We start from the raw sequence: 20,944 nt of genomic DNA, 5'->3' as shown, positions 1-20,944 counted from the left end.
TGCTCTAATCGGGAGGGTACTTGCTGGCGATTGCGAGTCCAACTCGTGATCAGGCCGTGGTGAAATACTCACACACACACACACACACACACACACACACACACACACACACACACACACACACACACACACACACACACACACACATGCACATGTAGGCTTGAATGCACTGCTTGCTTCATAGGCCTACACGAGTAAGATTTGCATAAAAACACATCGTGGTGTACTCTCTTAATTGATTTAACATAATCCATTTCATTTCTTTTTTCAGGGGTCACTAGGATAAGTTAATCTATATCTCTTTCTGCACCCTTCTTGGCCCTTCTTCTGTACCATGAATCTAAACAAACACCCACGAGAACCCGATTGGTCCCCTTTTTGACCTTTGGAAATAGTGGGTGTGAGGGGTGGAGGCATTTGGCAAGGCTTTCCTAGGAGTTTGGGACATTTCCAGAGGTACTTTTATGACTCTGGTGGTAGTTTGACGCTTCTTCTGTACCGCGAACCTAAGCAAACACTCATTAGAACCCAACTCATCTCCTTTTTAGCCTTCAGAAATAGTTGACGTGGGAGGTGGAGGTAGGTTTATGACTCTGGTGGTAGTTTGACCCTTCTTCTGTACCGTGAACCTAAACAAACACTCATTATAACCCAACTGATCTCCTTTTTAGCCTTCAGAAGTAGTTGATGTTAGAGGTGGAAGCGTGTGAGAGTGCCGAGCCTAAGTTCAGCCTGGTCTCTCCCCTTGACAGGCCCGCAAGAAGGCCCCGAGACATCCTATCCGGGTGGCCAAGTCCATTGATGTCATCTCGAGGATCGTGTTCCCCCTCGGCTACTTCATCTTCCTCTTCTACTTCTTCGGCACGTACAGAGGATTCCAGTGACCCTAAGCTAAGCCACGTCCTTGTTCCTTGTCCCTTGTTCCTAGTTATTATGTTGTTATCCTCCTTTATTCCCTAGTCCTTCCCTCCTTCCTTAATCATATCTTCCCTTTTTTTCCTTGTTCTTGTTCCTGCTCATTTGTTTCCTTCCTCTCTCCCTTGTTTCTTGTTCCTTGTTCCTCGTCCCTTGTTCCTAGTTATTATGTTGTTATCCTCCTTTATTCCCTAGTCCTTCCCTCCTTCCTTCCTCATATATTCCCTTTTTTTCCTTGTCCTTGTTCCTTGTTTCCTTCCCTTCTTCGTTGTTTCTTATCTTTGTTTCTGATTGTTATGTTGTCTCCTTTATTCCTTCCCTCCTTCCTCCATCTCTCCATCCCTCCAAACTATAAGCTTTTCCCTCCGTTCCCTACCTCTCTTACCTTTCCTCTCTCCCTCCTTACCTCTTAACTTTCCTTCCTTTTCTGTTTACCTTTCCTCCGTTTTACCACCCCTCTTTCCTATGTTCCCTCCCTCTTCCCTCCCTCCCTCCTCCATTCCCTACCTACCTCCCTTACCTTCCCTCTCTCCCCCTCCTTACCTTTTAACTTTCCTTCCTTTTCTGTTTACCTTTCCTCCGTTTTACCTCCCCTCTTTCCTACGTTCCCTCCCTCCTCCATTCCCTACCTACCTCCCTTACCTTCCCTCTCTTTCCTTCCGTTTCTGTTTGCCTTTCCTCCGTTTTACCTCCCCTCTTTCCTACGTTAACTCCCTCCCTCCTTCCCAATTCAGTGTCTCCATACTTTTAACACGAAGGGTATCTGCATTTAGGTTCACGTCCTGTATGATACGTGTCTTATGTCGGTTCCAAAGAGGTTGTGTTTACGTATTGTCTATGTATTGTATTCTGAGAGAGTCGGAAAACAAGTTATTATCATTATTATTATTACTACCATTATTATTATGATTATTGTTATTGTTGGTGTTGTTGTTGTTTCTCTCCCTTCCCTCCCTCCCTTTCCCTCCCTCCCTTCCCTCCAGTTGTTGATTATTCTTAGTAGTATTATCATTACATTATAATTATTACTATTATTATTATTATTATTATCATCATCATGTTTTTATTGTGTTATGATAAGTCCATGATAGGTTATAAGTTTGTGAGTTTGTTTGTTTTCGTTTTGTGGATGTGACTGTGTGTGTGTGTGTGTGTGTGTGTGTGTGTGTGTGTGAGAGAGAGAGAGAGAGAGAGAGAGAGAGAGAATATGTCCAAAACCCTCATTATTTATCGTCATAGATTTCATTCATAGTTTTAAACCGTTCCATTACGTTCACACACACACACACACACACACACACACACACACACACACACACACACACACACACAGGCAGGCAGATAGAAAGAGAACAAACAAACAAAGAGAAGATCATAAGAGAAATATATATTAAACCCAATCTATGAACCACCTCCAAATCATCTCAGTCACCCCTTCCATACACCCAATTTTCTCTGTTAACTCATACACACACATACGTTTTGACCCTCCCCCCCCCCCTTCACTCCATTCCTTCTCCTTCCCTTCCTCCCCCCTTCCCCTCTGTACCTTTCTCGTATTGATGTAAACTTTGCCATCGGGGAAGTGCATTAGTACCTGCTTCTTACCTGCTCATAATTACCTGCCTAGTCATTAGTTTCCCACCTGTGATCTCGTTGTTAGTCTTAGCTCACGGTCACTTGGCAAATACCGAAGTCCTCTCTATAGTAGTCCAGCATCCACCAGTGAGATTTAACCTTTCCCAACATCCACCAATCAGAGTTAGCCTTTCCCAGCATCCACCAATCAGATTTAGCCTTTCCCAACATCCACCAATGAGATTTAGCCTTTCCCAGATTTAGCCTTTCCCAGCATCCACCAATCAAATTTCGCCTTTCCCAGCATCCACCAGTAAGATCTAACCCTCTCAAAACGCCCACCAATAAGAATCAACCATCCCAGCATCCTCTTATGAACTAACCAATGAGAAATGGTGACTGGGAGAGGAGGAAAGGACTAGTATTTGCCAGGGTGTCGTGAGCACTGACTCGGAGGAGGAGCAGAGTACAGGCTGGTGTTTGTGTGCCACCAATACCGACTCGACAATTGGAGAGCACTGTGTACCTGGCTATTCCTATTGGTTGTGTTATGTCTAGTCAGCGCTATCGTTTGAACTCAAGATTAGGTCACAGAGGAAAGGTTGTGTAGGAAGTGCAAATCCGACAGACAGAAGACATTACCAGCTTGAAAATGAGAGAATGGTGATGGCTTGCAGTTTGTTGATGGACGGGAAAAAGAGGAAAGAGAAGAAAAGAGAGAAAAAGAAGGTAATGTTTGTGAATTAGGTTTGTGGAAAACAAGATTATGGAAAAAGAACGAAATTAAGAAAAGAACTTATTTGTTAATGATACTGAACCAAGAACCATTTTTATTATATATATAAGACAGAAAGAGAGTGCAAAAAAAGAACTCGTTAGGATACAAGTTACTGAAGAACAAGAACAAAAATAACAACAACAAAAAAAAAAAAACATAAGAAAAGTGAATTACTGAAACCAAACCATTTTTTTTTTTAACACAGAAAAAAAAGAGAAAAAAGAACTAATAGAAAATCGGGCAACAGAAAACAAAGCCAACATTTAATACACAACAAAAAAAGAAAAAGAAAGAAACAACAGCAACAACAACAACAACAACAACATTTACTTATACCACACACAAAAAAAAATAAGGAAAAGGGAAAGAACGACGCAAACTCAAAACAAAAACCAAATAAATGTAGCAATAGGCCTATGTATGGACAAGAACCAACGACTTCGCTAACTCTCAACAAACGTCTGGACGCAGAAATGACTATATCGTGCCTGACCTAATTAGAACCCTACCCTACCTTACCTTACCTTACCTTTCCTTACCTTACCTTAGCCTCACCGTAGACAGTTTACCTCACGCCGGTTCACTCTCATAAGCGCTGAAGTTTACCTCGCTCGGAGTAAACTAACAGAAGCAGCGGTCCTACAGTTTGCAATATGTCTGGGGTCTGCTCCCATGTGATAAGATTTCGAATACTCAAGTTTACTCCAGTTTACCTCGTGTTGGTTTACTCCTAGAAGCGCTGCCTCCGTGTAAACTCGATGTGGGGTCACGGTTTGCCCTGTTCCGTGAGATTGACTGATGTGTGATGGAGTTTACTTGAGGTTTTACTCCAATACTGTGGTTTATCTTCGCTGGGTTTACTCATAGAGGCGCTGGAGATGGTTTACGTTGGTTTATCTAGCGTTGAGTAGGTGTGAGGCAATCCAGGCATGGTTTACCAGCAACACAGCGGTTTACATTCATTGGGTTTACTCACACAAGCGCTGGAGATAGTTAACACAGCCCTGAATAACGTGTGGGGTTTATAGTACCTTACCTGTGTAGTGGAGTTTACTTGAGGTTTAACTCCAATACTGTGGTTTACATTCGTATGGTTTACTCAGAGAAGCGCTGGAGATGGTTTACGAAGCCCTGAGTACGTGTGTGTAGTTTACAATAGCTATGTCATGGAGTTTACTCAAGGTTTCACTCCAATACTGAGGTTTACAATCACTGGTTTACTCAGAAGAGCGCTGGAGTTACTTTACCTTCGTTGGGTTTACTCACAGAAGCGCTGAAGATGGTTTACTAAGCCCTGAGTACATGCGTGTGGTTTACCGTACCTCTGTGATGGAGTTTACCCAAGGTTTAACTCCGATACTAGGGTTTACATTCTCCAAGTTTACTCACAGAAGCGCTGGAGTTTGGGTCAGTCCGCGGAGTTCACATAAGGTTCAACTCCCATACTGAGGTTTACCTGGGCTGGGGTAACTCACAGAAGCGCTGGAGTTTGGGTCAGTCCGCGGAGTTCACATAAGGTTCAACTCCCATACTGAGGTTTACTTGGGCTGGGGTTGACTCACAGAAGCGCTGGAGTTTGGGTCAGTCATTGGAGTTTACATAAGGTTTAACTCCCATACTGAGGTTTACCTGGGCTGGGGTTGACTCACAGAAGCGCTGGAGTTTACCTTGCCGTGGATTTAGCCATTTGCAAACCCTTTATACCCACTAGATATAACGGTTTACACCTTCATTCATTCCCAATATTGCTTTTCTACGCTGCGCTAAGGCCTTGAAGAACCGCTTGGAATACTACCATTGCTACCACTACTACTACTACCATTACTACCAACACCTCACACTCGATCCCTTTATATAGTTTCTAAGCCTCTAGCGTCGTCACCTTATACCTTACCTAGCCCAAGCTCTCGATTAAGGTTTATCTCTCTATAGCTTTGTGACGTAGCGTTATGGTACCAGAGTCTATTGCTACAGTTCATAGACGGATGGTTATGCCTCTATTTCCTACTGTGTATGTACCGTATTACCCATTTCTTATGCTTATACTGAATGCCTGAGAGGGCTCGTGAAGGTGGAAGTGTGATGGGAAAGGTGGAAGAGTGTGTGGAAGTTGTTTTGCTCCTTGGAATATGGAGAGAAGTGAAAGGAAAGTCAAGATACGAGAGTTCTTAGGCTGATATTGAATGCCTAAGAGCGTTTGAAGGGTTCGTACAGGTGGAAAAGTATGTGGAGGTTGTCATGTACCTTGCAATATGACGGAAAGGGAAAGGAAGGTGAAGACACGTGAGGAAAAGATGAGAAAGAGAAAGTTTACCAGTTGTTTAGCTCTGGAAGAAGGGAGAGAAAGATGACGACTGTGAAAATATGAAGAAAAACCTGAAATGAGTGACAGTCGGTTGGGTTAGAAGGGAAAGAAGATTATAAGCGTGAAAATACAAGATAAAGTTAGAAAAAGAGAGTTTGAAAAGGGAAAGAAAGGTTATTGATGTGAAAAAATGAGGAAGATACCTGGAGAAATGAGTGACAGTCGATTGGGTTGGATTTGAAAGAAGATTATGAGCGTGAAAATACAAGATAAAGTTAGAAAAAGAGAGTTTGAAAAGGGAAAGAAAGGTTACTGATGTGGAAAAAATGAGGAAGATACCTGAAGAAATGAGTGACAGTCGATTGGGTTAGTTTAGAAAGAAGAGAAAGGGAGTTTATAAGCGTGAAAATACAAGATAAAGTTAGAAAAAGTAAGTAACAGGTTTGAAAAGGGAAAGAAAGGATTTAGATGTGAAAATACGAAGAAAACCTTGAAAGAAATTAGTGACAGTCGATTGGGTTAGAATAGATAAAAGGGAAAGAAGATTATAGGCGTGAAAATACAAGAAAAGGTCATAAGAAGTAACAGGTTTGAAAAGAGAAAGAAAGGATTTAGATGTGAAAATACGATTGGGTTAGAATAGATAAAGGGAAAGAGAAGATTATAGGCGGAAAATACAAGAAAAAGAAGTAAGAGTAAGTAAAAAGGTTTGAAAAAGAAAGAAAAGGATTTAAAAAGTGACAGTCGATTGGGTTAGAATAGATAAAAGGGAAAGAAGATTATAGACGTGAAAATACAAGAAAAGGTTAGAAAAAGCGAGTGACATATTTGAAAAGAGAAAGAAAGGATGTAGATGTGAAAATTCGATGAAGAACTTTGAATACATGAGTGACAGTCGCCTTACATGAACTACAAAGGAGAGAGAAGAAAGTTTATGAGTGTGAAAATACGAGAGAAGAAAAAAATTAGGTTGAAAAATAAAAGTTGGAAGAAAATTTACAAGTGTGAAAATTCGAGAAAAAAAAAGTTGATATAAAAAAAAAAGTTGGGAATATCGTGTCGCTTCATCGCTGCTTCGTTTCGCTTCAGCACCCTCGCACGAACCAACAAACACACGCACAAACACACATACACCTTGGCACACCTGTCCTCGCTCATTGCTGTGTGTTCGTTCATTTGTACGTAGCGCCGGTAAATCCCCGCCAGTCACATTACTACGAAACCCTTGTAAGCTTGGATCCCTTTCTTAAACTCCCATCTCCAAGCTCCTGTCAGCCAACCAATCAACCAATCAGCTCCCAGGGATGTAGAGGAGGGGGCGGGGCTTATACGTCAGTTTAGCGTACAGTGAGTATCTTCCTGTACCTGACAAACTAAGAATCAGGGGGTTAATCGCATCGACAATGACCCCGTGACACATGACAGAGAAAGAGGGAAAGAAAGGAAGAAAAAACGGGAAGATAGTTAAAAGGAAAACGATAGAGAGCATTTGCGTGTTGGGAAGTAAACCAGTGAATCTAGTTTAGCCTTTTCTTCCCTCTTCGTTGATGTAGAGAAGAGAAAAACTATTATAGATAAGCTAATACGAAAGGTGACTGGCGTGGATTTTCTGGCAGTTCGCGTTACATGGTTGAGGTGCGAGTGAGGATGCCGGCTTTGTTTACGTCCAAGTCCCTCCGTTGATGCCTTTCTGCGAGACCTTTCAGCGGTGTGTAGTGAGACTTTGGTCAGTGTTGGGGAAGGGAAGCCTCGGAAGGGAGGTCTTGAGGGAGCATTACTAAGCCTTTCTGTGAGACCTTTTAGCGGTGTTTAGTGAGGGGAAGGGAAGCCTCGGAAGGGAAGTCTTGAGAGAGCAATTTACAAAGACTTTCTGTGAGACCTTTTAGTGGTGGTTAGTGAGGCTTTAGCTAGTGTTGTGGGATGGCGGTCTTGGAAGGGAAGTCTTGAGGGAGCATCACAAAGCCCAGTCTTGTTCCTTTGACGTAGAGAAAAGAAAATAATTGAAGAAAGGATTGAAAAGTGGCAGGAGGCTTCACTTTCTTAACACTGACAGTTGAGTTCAGGAGGTGTGTGTGTGTGTGTGTGTGTTGGTAATATCCTTTGAGATGTCACCACCACCACCGCTGTCACCACCTCCACCACCACACCGCCGCCTCACACATACCTGTTCCGTTCCCGTTCCAAACACGTTCGCCTTGAGTCATTACGCGTCCCGCACCCGCGCACGCCAACAAACCTATTTTAAGATAACAGTGGATTAGTAATGTATTGTCAAAGGTTCTATTTTTATCAACAAGTTCAAAAAAGTTTATAGTTTCGACAGTGTATTGTTTCATCGTTATTGTATTAGTATTATTCTCTCAAAGGTACTATTTTTCAACACGAGGTTTCTAAGTCTATAGTTTCAGCAAAAGACAAGTTTCTCCCATTGTTTCACTTGTCTCATTGTATTTAAAAGCCTATAGTTTCGACAGTTCATCAATTTCAACATTATCGTCATTTTCTCAAAGGTTATTTTTTTTAACCAGATTTCAATGTCTATAATTTCAACATAGTACAGTAATTTCTGGTACGGTATTGCTAGTTTTCATTCTATACAATAACCTATCGTTTCAATGTCGTCCATCATTTTTCATCCCTATTGTATTGATCTTATTCTCTCAAAGGCTCTATTTTTGTCACGACAGGTTTCAAAGTCTATAGTTTCAACATAGTGCATCAATTTCACGTATTATGTCACTAGTTTCATTCTATTGCAAAGTCTATGTAGCTTCAGCAAAGTGCATCAATTTCTCCCATTGTATTACTAGACTTATTCTTTCAAAGGCTCTATTTTTTATGATTAGGTTTCAAAGTCTATAAAATATGTATCACTTGTTACTGTAAGAATGAAGGTTGTGTTCTGATCGCCTTATCAAAGAATTTATAGTTTCAGGATACGCCACTCAAGTATTGTAATCTTCTATCAAAATGCCAAGGGTTGTGTTTTGATCGCTGTTTCAAAAAGTGTATAGGTTCAGGACACGTCACTCTAGTATTGTAATCTTCTATCAAACTGTCAAAAGTTGTATTTTTCTCGTCATTTCAAAGAGTTTATAGTTTCAAGATATGTCATTCTAGTATTGTAATCTTCTATCAAACTGTCCAAGGTTGTGTTTTTATCGCCTTTTCAAAGAGTCTATAGGTTCAGGACACGTCACTCTAGTATTGTAATCTTCTATCAAACTGTCAAAGGTTGTTTTGATCCCCTTTTCAAAGAGTTTATAGTTTCAAGGTACGTCACTCTAGTATTGTAATCTTCTATCAAAATGTCAAGGGTTGTATTTTTCTCGTCATTTCAAAGAGTTTATAGTTTCAGTCGTATTGTAATCGCATATTATTCTGTCAGAGGTATATTTATCGCTATTTCAGAGAGTTTATAGTTTCAGAATCCTTCACTTTCGTACTGTAATCCTTTATCGTGCTGTCAAAGGTTGTATTGTGATGTATTGTGATCGCCATGTCAACGAGTTTATAGTTTCAGTCGTATTGTAATCTTTTATCGCACTTAAAGGTTGCGTCTTGATCGCCTTGTCAGAGAGTTTATAGTTTCAGGATCCTTCACTTTCTTATCTTTTTTATCATGCTGTCAAAGGTTGTGTCTTGATCGCCTTTTCAGAGAGTTTATAGTTTCAGGATACGTCACTTTCTTATCTTTTTATCATGCTGTCAAAGGTTGTATTGTGATCGCCTTGTCAGAGAGTTTATAGTTTCAGGATCCTTCACTTTCTTATATTTTTATCATGCTGTCAAAGGTTGTATTGTGATGGCCTTGTCAAAGAGTTTATAGTTTCAGGATCCTTCACTTTCTTATCTTTTTATCATGCTGTCAAAGGTTGTGTTGTGATGGCCTTGTCAAAGAGTTTATAGTTTCAGGATCCTTCACTTTCTTATCTTTTTTATCATGCTGTCAAAGGTTGTATTGTGAACGCCTTGTCAAAGAGTTTATAGTTTCTTATTGTAATGTATCATATTGTCAAAGGTATTTTATCGTCATTCAAGAGTCTATACTTTCAAACACGACATCAGTATCTATATCGCTGCCTTGATTTTGTATAACTACTATTACTACTACTGCTACTGCTGCTATGCTACTACTACTGCTACCACGTGTCTTTGTAATAGTTTCAAAGAGCTATTTTCTATTGATTTGTGATGTATAAAAAGAATAGTTCAGGAATATTTTGTACCACTCCAATATTACACTCACGCCGCCTCTGTCCAGCTGTATGCCTAAGTATGTATGTATAAGTATGTAGACTTCTGAGTTATACACGCTACGCCGCGCACAGGGTCATCCTCATACAGGCTATACGTACACAGGCGTACACGATCCACACGCATGTATACTTGTGTGTGTGTGTGTGTGTGTGTGTGTGTGTGTGTGTGTGTGTGTAGTTCCGTGCAGAGCGAGAATTTCACGCATACGCGAACGCAAGGTATTTAGATTTCCGATACCCAAGACGCATTTAAATTCCACTCTTCGTTACTCTGTCATCGAATTCGCGCCACTCTGAAACCCGATCGCTCCATTAAATCACTTATATTCACTACTCAAGAGCTAGAGTTACGGATATGAGCACTGAGGTCACGCGTAGCCATATAGTGTTAACTCGTGCATAGCGATAGTTAGTGTTCTTTTATCTCGCTCTGTTTAGGGTGTCTGGTATGTATGTGGTGGTGGGGAGGGGGGGGGGAGGTCTCATGTGTTAGTGTGTGTGTGTGTGTGTGTGTGTGTGTGTGTGTGTGTGTGTGTGTGTGTGTGTGTGTGTGTGTGTACGCCTGTGTGTTACCTGTATACCCACACCCGCTCCTCATGTGTCCCGCCTTGCGCACACACACACACGTCCCGTTCCTCATTTGTTTATACCCGACAATAAGAAAAAAAATGACAGAAAACGAGGATGAGAAAGCCAAGAGAGTGAAAAAATGAGGATGACTCGTCTAAACAGCGTCATTAATTTGTATACATGAAAAAGAGAAAAAAAAAATAAGGTGCAGACGCGAGACAGAACAAACGAGGAAGAGAAACTGAGAAAAAGTGAAAAAATGAGGATGACTTGTTTAAACAGCGTCATTAATTTGTATAAAGAAAAAAGAGAAAAAATTAAGATGCTGGCGCGAGAGAACAAACGAGGAAGAGAAAGCTAAAAAGATTGAAAAAAGGTTAGATGACTCGTTTAAATTGCTTGTTCGTTAATCGTAAAGAAAACACAGATGAGAAGAGAAAATATTAGCATGTAAATTGTTCAAATCGTTACGCACTGGTGCAGGATACGAGGAAAAAAATGAGTGAAAGAGCTGAAAAGAGTTAAAAAATGCTAGATGGCTCGTTTAAACACCTCATTTATTCGAATACTTAAAAAAAAAGATAGAAAGGGAAGAGATTAGGAAGTGAATCGTTTAAAATCTCTCGTCATTTCTTCAGATACAATAAAAAGTAGTAAGATAAAGAGAAGAGATTAGGGCGTAAATCATGTAAATCGCTTGTCAGATCTACAGATTGGAACGAGAGAAAACGGAGAGAAAAGATTAAACGAGAGAAAACGGAGAAAAAGGGTAGGGAGAGCATCGCATCGTGTAAATCGCTTGTCAGATCTACAGATTGGAACGAGAGAAAACGGAGAGAAAAGATTAGGGTGAGCTGCATCGTGTAAATCGCTTGTCAGATCTACAGATAGGAACGAGAGAAAACGGAGAGAAAAGATTAGGGTGAGCTGCATCGTGTAAATCGCTTGTCAGATCTTCAGATACGGAAAAACCAGAGAGAAAAGATTAGGAAACAGAGTAAGAGAAAAGATTAGGATGCGAATCATGTCAATCGCTGGTCAGTTCTTTTGAATCGCTTAAATCGCTTGTCATTCATCCACTGAGGCAGAAAGGAAACGGAAGGAAGAGGAAAGATATTACTAAGTCTCTTTTTAAACCTTTTATCACCATTTATCTGAACACGAGGAAAAAATATAACGAAAAAAAATATATATAAGGAAAAAAACAGTAAGATAAACCGTACTATTTGCACTCCTACGGGTTTGAATCGCTTAAATCGCTTGTCATTCATCCACTCAGGCAGAAAGTAAACGGAAGGAGGAGGAAGGATATTACTAAGTCTCTCTTTAAACTGTTTATCACCATTTATCCGAACACGAGGAAAAAATGTATATAAGGAAAAAAAATAGTAAGGTAAACTGTTCTATTCGCACTCCGACGGTTTGAATCGCTTAAATCGCTTGTCATTCATCCACTCAGGCAGAAAGTAAACGGAAGGAGGAGGAAGGATATTACTGAGTCTCTTTTTAAACCGTTTATCACCATTTATCCGAACACGAGGAAAAAATATATATAAGGAAAAAAAATAGTAAGATAAACTGTTTTATTCGCACTCCTATGGGTTTGAATCGCTTAAATCGCTTGTCATTCATCCACTCAGGCAGAAAGTAAACGGAAGGAGGAGGAAGGATATCACTAAGTCTCTTTTTAAACCGTTTATCATCATTTATCCGAACACGAGGAAAAAATATACATAAGGAAAAAAACATAGTAAGATAAACCGTTCTATTCGCACTCCGACGCTTCTTGCCGCATTCCGCCACTCACGTCACGACTCCACACACTGACACACACAAAAGGAAAAACGGGAGAAAAAAAAATATCCATCGTTTAAGTCGTTTTACTCGTTACATTCTAGCCAAGACTTCTGCCCCCGCCTGCCTGCCTTCCTGCCTGCTGCCCCGCCCCGCCCCGCCCCGCCCCGCGCCGCCCCGCTTCGCCGCCGGGGCACACACACGTCTACACACCCATCGTGCCTTTTTAGTTCTCTAACACGACCACACGACAACGCTGAATCACAGGGAAGCAAGTGTCGCCGCTGCCGCCGCCGTTGCCGCCGCCGCCGCGCGATTCACAGACCGAGCAGCGGAGCACGGAGGGGCGGGCGGGTTTGTGGTTTGCGGTTCTGTGGTGCGCGGCCATCCCTCGAAATACACGCGGTTTGGGACTCACGGTTGCGCACTTAGTGATTTACGGGATAAAAATTCATGGGATATTTATTTACAAGTCCGCAGTGAAGAGATTGTATTATGGAAGGAGAAATAAGGTATGCGATTCCCTGGTGCGCGGCCATCCCTCGAAATACACGCGGTTTGGGACTCACGGTTGCAGTGAAGAGATTGTATTATGGAAGGAGAAATAAGGTATGCGATTCCCTGGTGCGCGGCCATCCCTCGAAATACACGCTGTTTGAGACTCACGGTTGCGCACTTAGTGACCTATGAGACAAAAATTCATGGGATATTTATTTACAAGTCCGCAGTGAAGAGACTGTGTTATGTTATGGTTTGCAATTCCCTGGTGCGCGGTCAACTCTCAATTTGCACGATTTTGGGACCCACGGTTGCCTACTCAGTGACTTATGTGACAAAAATTCATGGGATATTAATTTTATTTACAAGTCCGCAGTGAGGAGATTGTTTTATGGAAGGAGAGATAAGGTTTGCAATTCCTTGGTGCGCGGTCAGCTCTCGATTTGCACGATTTTGGGACCCACGGTTGCCTACTCAGTGACTTATGGGACAAAAATTCGCCTGGTAGATTGTGTTGCGAAAGAGAATATTAGGTTTGAAGTCATCCCTCACTTTGCACGTTTCTGAGTCTCACGATTTCGTAGGTGAATTCTCGTTGAAAAGTGAGAGGGAATGCTTCGTGGGACATTAACTTACGGAAATTTGTGTTGCGAAAGCGAAGATAAAGCTCGCGGTTCGCTTCACACGTTATTTTGGAATCATGGTTAAGGACTTTTTTTTTCTAATTCTCCTGAAAATTAAAACCTCGCGGGGCATTTACAAACAAGTAGGCGGTGGAGAGTCTACGCTACGGACGTCCGCCGCTCCCTAACGTTACCCGTGTCCGCATATCAGCCAAGAAAAATGTGTAATAAGAATATAAGAACATAAGTACATAAGAACATAGGGAAACTGCAAGAGGCCGTTGATCATATACCTAACTGTTCTCTCTATTCTTGATTGCTACTGTATACCCTTAATGCACAGGAGAGAGGGTTCAAGCTGAAATTCGTGGCTTTCGTACCTGAGCGAGACTCCAACGTGGGCCTGTGAGATTGAGGGATAGCCGCGCCCCGCCTGAACCGCCCCCCGCCCCGCCCCGCCCCGCCGCCCCGCCCTTCTAGACATTGTTCCGTGCCTTTTCATAATATATCCGGAAGCTGCTGATGCCCGCGGGTGTAACAATGAACAATGATACTGATAGGAGCTCGCGGGTGTGTGAATATAATGAAAAAACAATGATAATGACGATGATGATAATGATGTTGAAGATGACTTAATGACTACCACTTAACGCTGAGGCCAGGCCAGACTCAGCACTCAGCACTCAGCCACTCCCAGCACCGCAGCACCACCGCAGGACACGGAGCAGCGCACTGAGGCCATAATCCCGCCCTTTCTCACATTCTAAGTAAGCCTCAGCGATAGTTAGACTTATATTAGTCGCTCACAACTCTGTTTATCACTTGCACACACACACCCTCTATCTATCACTCCGTCTTTCTATCTCTCTATCTATCTATCGCAGCGGGCCAAGCTCTCCGCCCTGCCCCATCTCACCCCGCCTAGCCAAATGCCTCGCCCTTCGCCGCTACAGCAAGGGGACTTCGTGACCCGCTTACCTCTTCGCCAGTCTCCGTCGCGGCAACGTCTGCTACCACTACCGCCCCTGCCCGAAGCGCGGACGAGAGACCAACGAAGATTATAGACTGCTAGTAAGGGCAACGTATAAGCGTGTGAACCGTATCAGGGTTTATAGTGAATCGTGTGACAGACTCTCTTGTTTGCGGCGGAGAAGAAAGAAAGGCCGTGCAAAGTTAAACCGAAGTGCAAGAGAGAGACAGACTGATCCACAAAGACTTCGCATGTGTTAGCTGCAGTGTTTCAGCATCACACGTTCGTACAAACTCTCGGGAGATGCAAGAGAGACAGTGCAGAGGCGAGGTTTCGTTCAGCATGGCTCGCACGTCGCTATACTCGGCCCAGAGAGGAAGGAAGGCGCATGATAAGACCTTCCTTCCCGCCCATTCGCAGTAGCTTCTAACGTCACGCCCAAGTACTGCTGCTGCTGCTGCTGCTCCATTCTGTGATCACGATATTGCCACTGGCCGCCAATCCCTCCTCACGTTTGTTAATGTACAGAAAGTTTATTGATATACGAACCTTTTGGGAGGCCCAGACGAGAGGGCCGAGTGTGAGGGTCGGTGTGCCAGCCAGTCGCTTGAACCTTGGCCACGCTCAGACAAGTCACCGCGCAATGGTCCATAAAATTCAGTCTGTAAGTGATTTAATCTGAAACTTATCTATTCTGAAACTAATCTAATCTGAAGCTAATCCAGTCTGAAACTAAACTACTCTAAAACTAATCTAACCTGAAACTAGTCTGTATTAATCTGAAAAACAAGTATCAGGAGTGAGATCCTTGAGTGCCGTGCTGGGGCGAGGGAATTTGAACCCCTGGCCCTGCGCTGGCTTGCACTCCGCCCCGCACACCGGCGCCTTGGTCACACTCACACCGTATGCAAGTTTCCGCTTGTGTATTCTATACGTTTCTCTTTGCGTTTCGGTCTGTGGGCCCCGAGCGACTGAACCCGAGGAGGAAAAGGAGACCGACTGTACCCGATCTTTGAGGTGGAAGAGGAAGAGCCACAAGAAGAATAGCAAAAGGAAGAGAAAGAGAGAGATCAACGACGACAAGAGGATATAAGAAGGAAAAGTATTATTACCACCGACCGTACCCGATCGTTAAGGTGGAAGAGGAAGAATTATACAAAAAACAAAAAGAACGAAAACCATTGCTATCAACACTATCACCTCGACCGACTGTACCATGCAGCCCGTTGAGGAGAGAAGTAAGCATAACGAAAGCACTATTGACACACACACACACACACACACACACACACACACACACACACACACACACACACAGGGCCAGTTTTACAGTCCAATACAGCAAGTTGGTAAGCTCCCCAACCAAACACGAAAATTTTAGGAAACTCTACCGGAAAACTTATTAGCATCTGGTATTGAGTAGAGATAACGGATCATTGTGGAGAAGACAGTTTGGTTGGGGCGCTTACAATGACCCTGTGTTGGACTGTCGAAGTAGCCCTATCCAACCCCATAAAACAAAGCTGCTTGGACGGGTTTCATAAGGGGTCAGCTCTCACGGCCTCGCTCGGGGCACACAGACCCGCCGTTCCCCCTCGCTACGGACGTTAAGGTAGCGAGCTTCGGTCCTACAGGTAACACGGTGTACAGAGAGAGGCTGCCTGTCCTTCCTCCCTTCGGCCCGTCACGGCGATACGAGGGACAGAGGGGGAGGAGGAGGCGATGCTGGGGTCAATGCGTAGAGACAGAAGGCGGACGGGGCAGACATCGCGATCCCTGCAGTGACGAAACTTGCAGAGGAGGAAAAGCTTTGTTTCTTCTCACGTAATTGACTGCTCTTTCGGCCACCTCTTCTGATTCTTTACAGGAGCAGCGAGTAGCGGGCTTTTTTTTATTGTTGTTTACTTTTTTGTGCCCTTGTGCTGTCTCCTTTGTTGTAAAAGAAAAAAAAAATACCGAGAAGGCTTTACGATCTCAATGATGAAAAGCTAAAGTATTCACCTCCCTCCTCCCCCCCCGCCCCCCGTCACTGCCCTTCTCCCTCCCTCTCTCCCCCTAGCCGTGTCGGGCCGTAGAGGAGGGCGAGGCAGAGTCTGTGTACACTGGCGAGGAGAAGCACGGAAAAATGTCGCCATTATCCTTTTAGGGGTGAAAGGTTTTATTCTTGATCCCACGAAATAACTCACGCCTCCCTCTTCTCTAGCTCTGTTTCTCTGGCTGTCTCTATATCTCACGGAATCACTCACTCCTCTGTCTCTCTATAGATATCCCTGCCTCTATCTCTATACATCTCTATCTCTTTCTCTACATTCCTATATATTTCTATATCTCCCTACTTCCATCTCTATCTCCATCTTTCTACACACTTCTCTATCGTTCTTTATCTCTATCTCTGTCTCTCGCCCCCTCCGCCTCGCCCCGCTCCGCGCATGGCCAGTTTATAGTACACACGAACACACATACACACACACGCGGGGTACAAGAGAAAAGAAATACTAATAATAATAAAAAAAAAACTTATATATAGTGTTTAAATAAATATAAATATATAAATATAAATATATATATAAATAAATAAAACCGCTCGATGACAATACGTATATAAATATCTCTCTCTCTCTCTATATATATATATATTGTTTTATGGTTTGATGTCCAGAGATTCAAAGTTTTCCTCCGAAGTTTCTTTTATATATACAGTAAGCCGCACCTTCGTAGACACAGCCGGGTGACCAGAGGCAGGGCAGGGGCGTGCGGCAGCCTCCATCTCGGGCGCTGCGCTGTTACCCACAGACCCTGCTACTCAAATTGATGCCGATACGATAGTGCTTTTTTGTGCTCTGGGCAGGTCAGGCTCTCGAATAAGTACCCAGATGCTGACACAACAGTGTTTCCCGTGCTCTGTACATCGTCAGAATCCCGAGAAACATGGAAACATGGAAATGCAGGCAACAGAACTGCAATGCCTCGCTTGAATTGGTAGACCGTTATTTCTAATTCTTATGTTGGTTTGTACCTCAAAGAATTTAGAGTGATGGACATTATTGAACCTCTTCAGGTACTTGAAGACCTGAATTAGATTTCCTCTTAAACGTCTCTTTCTCAGCGTCAGGAGGTTTAGTGTGCTGAGTCGCACCTGGAGCCCAAAACACACTATTACAGCAGCATCAGTTAGGATTTCTAGGGGCTCTTTTGACAACACCATGGCGCCCGTGATGCAGGCGGCCACACCCTCCTGTCCCACGGCTCCGGTGACAACGCCCTATACATAGCTGAGGTCATACTCGTGCCGGGCCCCGCATCGCCGCCCCGCAGTACGCCGTCACCGATACCAGCGCCACATTGTACCACTCACTCACGTCCATCTCATTATCACGCATCCAACCTGACACGGGGCACGAACGGGGACACACAGCCAGCCAGCCGCCGCTGCCTCCACCACGAACGTCTTTTTTTCTGCAGGGGAGGCAGATCAAGGGCGACGAGCAACACAGCCACCTCGTAACCTGCTCTCGGCTTGTATATGTTTGTGTATCAAAGGTTAATCTGGACTTGTAACTCATATTCAGCATCTTGAGTCCACCTAACACGGTGACAAGCAACACAGCCAATTGGTGTCACTATCGGCTGTCACGCCTCCGTGGTCTAGTGGTCAGCGTGCCTAGCTACGAATCCGCGGCCCCGGGTTCGAATGCCGGCCTGGACAGTCGGCGTGCAGCCCACCCAGGTGTTCATTCTCCCTTTCGGGCTGGTGGATAAATGTGTACCTGGGGACACCTGGGGAAAGTAAACTGTGGTAACCTGGATGTCACACTGCCCCTGTGTCCCGCGGTGATAGGCTCTCCCACCACAGGCTCAGAGGGTAATGCGACGGAGATGAGCACCGCCGCCACGCGCAGCCATCGCGTATGCCCCAAAATTTACCTATCGGCTCCTCTGTGTATGTACTGTTGTATACGCGAGTCCTGGCTGGCTGGCTGGCCCTAGTGCCTCCCGGCCCGTGTCCTGCCCATGCTTTTCGCTCCTTCTCTCCTGTAAAGGTTGTTCACGGATTTAAAAAGACTTTGAGAATACCTGATATGGATTGCGTCTGTGTCGTTGTTGTTTTACGTTGATACATTTACACGGACGAGACTTTGAAATATATATAAGAAAACCATGTAATAAAGTTTTTTCCAGGTTAATGATATAATAGTAATAATGATAACTTTGCACATGTGTTTGTATGTTTGTTATAAGGGAATGGGCGACTCACGAGCCCACTTATACATTACGAATTCGGAGGACAGAACGAAATGAACCTTGCATCGTCTTATCATTGCTCTTACCGTTGTTATAAGTTCAGGAACGTAGAAATGCGATAGATGACGTAAAATTAAGAGCTGATAAGGGAGTCAGTAATTATCCAACGCTTTGTCGGTATTAATAAACCTCATCATTAGGCTTAACGAAGGGGTGGGATTGGACTCTTTAGCTCCCCAGCTCAACGAACACACGAACACACACACTTACCGTTGATCGCATAGGAAGAATTGATTTATTATGGTTATTGTATCGCGGTCTGGTCTGCCCATCCGTTTGTCTGCCTGTCTGTCTGTTAGTCTCTCAATCGGCCTGTTTGTCTGTCTGTCTAAAGCCGTGAAATTTTTTAATATAGGCTATGAAGGAAATTACTTTTTTCCCTATTTTTTTCCTTAATTCTCTTGTTTTTCTTTTTTTTTCGTATATTTTCCTTTTTGCTAATCTTTTATTTATTTCTGTTTTTTCTTCTTCCATTTTTCTTTTTTATCAATTATCTCTTATTTATTTTCTTCCTGTTTCTTTTCCTCCATTTTTTCTGTTTTTCTCAAGTCTCGCTTATATTTTTCCTTGTTTCTTTTTCATTTTTTCTTCCTTTTTCTGACTTTTTTCTTCCTTCTTTCTCACTATTTCTTTTTACGTTTTGTCTTAGCTCCTACTTTTATTCTTACTCTCAATCTCCTCTTACTTTTCACACATTTTCTTACCTTTTCTCTTCTCCTTTTTTATTTTTATTTCTTGCTGTTTTCTTATCGTTTTTCTTTCATCTGTTTCATCTCGGCGACGACTAACAAGACATTGAATTGTAACCTTTTTTCTGTACCTCATCGGGAGAAAAACTAATGTGTTCTTAATTTGGTTATCTCTCTCTCTCTCTCTCTCTCTCTCTCTCTCTCTCTCTCTCTCTCTCTCTCTCTCTCTCTCTCTCTCTCTCTCTCTCTCTCTCTCTCTCCATATCTATTTCTCTCTGTCTATCTATCTATCTATCTATCCTAGCAGACAGAACATTCAGATCCGACGGACACTCTTATTATTATTATTATTATTATTATTATTATTATTATTATTATTATTATTATTATTGCTGCTGCTGCTGCCGTTGTTCTTGCCGTTGTTACTACAGTCCGTTGATCAGCCGACCCACACACACACACACACACACACACACACACACACACACACACACACACACGCCGCAGGATCCAAGTCAACGCATCGCTTCTCAGTACTCTCACGTAGCTATCAATAAGCCGGTCCCAACCTCCCATACCGAAGCAAGCAGCATCGTAAGGGTTTAGACATCGCCGTTTCTTGCGTTCATCCGCCGCCAGCCACACTCAGTCTCGGCGACGCACCACTACTCGAGTCAAACCAGATTGGCGAGACCGTCTTGGCGTTGGCTTCCGCGGGTCCTTTCCTCCCCGCCGCTCCCTTCCTCTCATATGTCAGCTATAGGTAACACATGAGAGGGAGAGACAGGTGTTGAGACTGGCAGAGCGGCGGGGAGGAAAGGACCCATTCAATAAGCCGCACTGCCAATCCCAATACCTGTCTCTTCCTCTCACCTGTTGCCTCTAGTTGACGTATGAGAGGAAGAGAGCGGCGGGCTGGACAGGACCCGCGGGAGCCAGCGCCCAAACGGTCTCCCCAGTCTGGTTTCACTGTAAGGAGCCACACCAAGACGCCGTTCGTTTGTGAATCACTTATACTCGTCCCAAGGAGATCAGATTCTCTTTCAGCAAGGGGTCGCATCAAGGGTCTCTGCTCGTCCCTGTTTGTGAATGGAGAGACTCATGATCTGGTCTTTTTTTACGCTTGTCATGTTTCTCTTTCGGATACTAAATAATAATAATAATGTAAATGTCTTTTATCATGTGATCATTTCCTATTCCTTTTATGTATATATTATATACTATAAACAAACAAAAAAGATGTATATAATTTTGCATTAAATGCCCTACTCTACAATCCAAACACGTGTTTGATTGTGATAGAACCTCCGTGTGTGTGTGTGTGTGTGTGTGTGTGTGTGTGTGTGTGTGTGTTTCTATACATATCTATTTCTATCTATCTACCTATCTGTATCTTAACCTCCTTTGGAAAAAAAACACTTGAGAGAGAGAGAGAGAGAGAGAGAGAGAGAGAAAGCAATCCGGGTCTTTGAAAATCCCGTCCCGGCATCATCATCACCATCATCGGCTTCATCCAACATGGCGGCGAGGTAAGCACCAGCCAAATCTTCCTAACACGTATTTCTCTCAATTCTCGCAACACAGACTATCTAGACTTGCACAGTGTTGCGTGGAGGGCACATGAGGGGCTGTAGTATGCCTGTATATCTGCTGTGGGCATGGA

General features: G+C 43.3%; 1 protein-coding gene and 1 long non-coding RNA gene across 3 annotated transcripts in view; both read left to right on the top strand.

Annotated features, from left to right (window-relative positions):
• LOC126993261 (glycine receptor subunit alpha-4-like) overlaps positions 1 to 2,667 on the top strand; it is a 153,303-nt gene extending 150,636 nt beyond the window's left edge. For both annotated transcript variants that reach the window (XM_050852210.1, XM_050852218.1), the window contains exon 16: positions 753 to 2,667. In XM_050852210.1, coding sequence (XP_050708167.1) covers positions 753 to 884 — 132 coding nt within the window. In that variant the 3' untranslated portion in view covers positions 885 to 2,667. The remainder of the gene's footprint in view (positions 1 to 752) is intronic.
• Positions 2,668 to 11,194: 8,527 nt separating this feature from the next.
• Positions 11,195 to 19,545, top strand: LOC126993260 (uncharacterized). The gene is made up of 2 exons (XR_007747571.1): positions 11,195 to 12,711; positions 12,809 to 19,545. It is a non-coding gene; the product is annotated as an uncharacterized LOC126993260 (long non-coding RNA).
• The last annotated feature ends 1,399 nt before the right edge of the window (positions 19,546 to 20,944 follow it).

Source organism: Eriocheir sinensis, chromosome 7 (assembly GCF_024679095.1).
Source record: "Eriocheir sinensis breed Jianghai 21 chromosome 7, ASM2467909v1, whole genome shotgun sequence".
Taxonomy (NCBI): Eukaryota; Metazoa; Arthropoda; class Malacostraca; order Decapoda; family Varunidae; genus Eriocheir; species Eriocheir sinensis.
The sequence above is the reverse complement of the archived record's forward strand: the minus strand, read 5'-3'. Positions and strand labels throughout refer to the sequence as shown.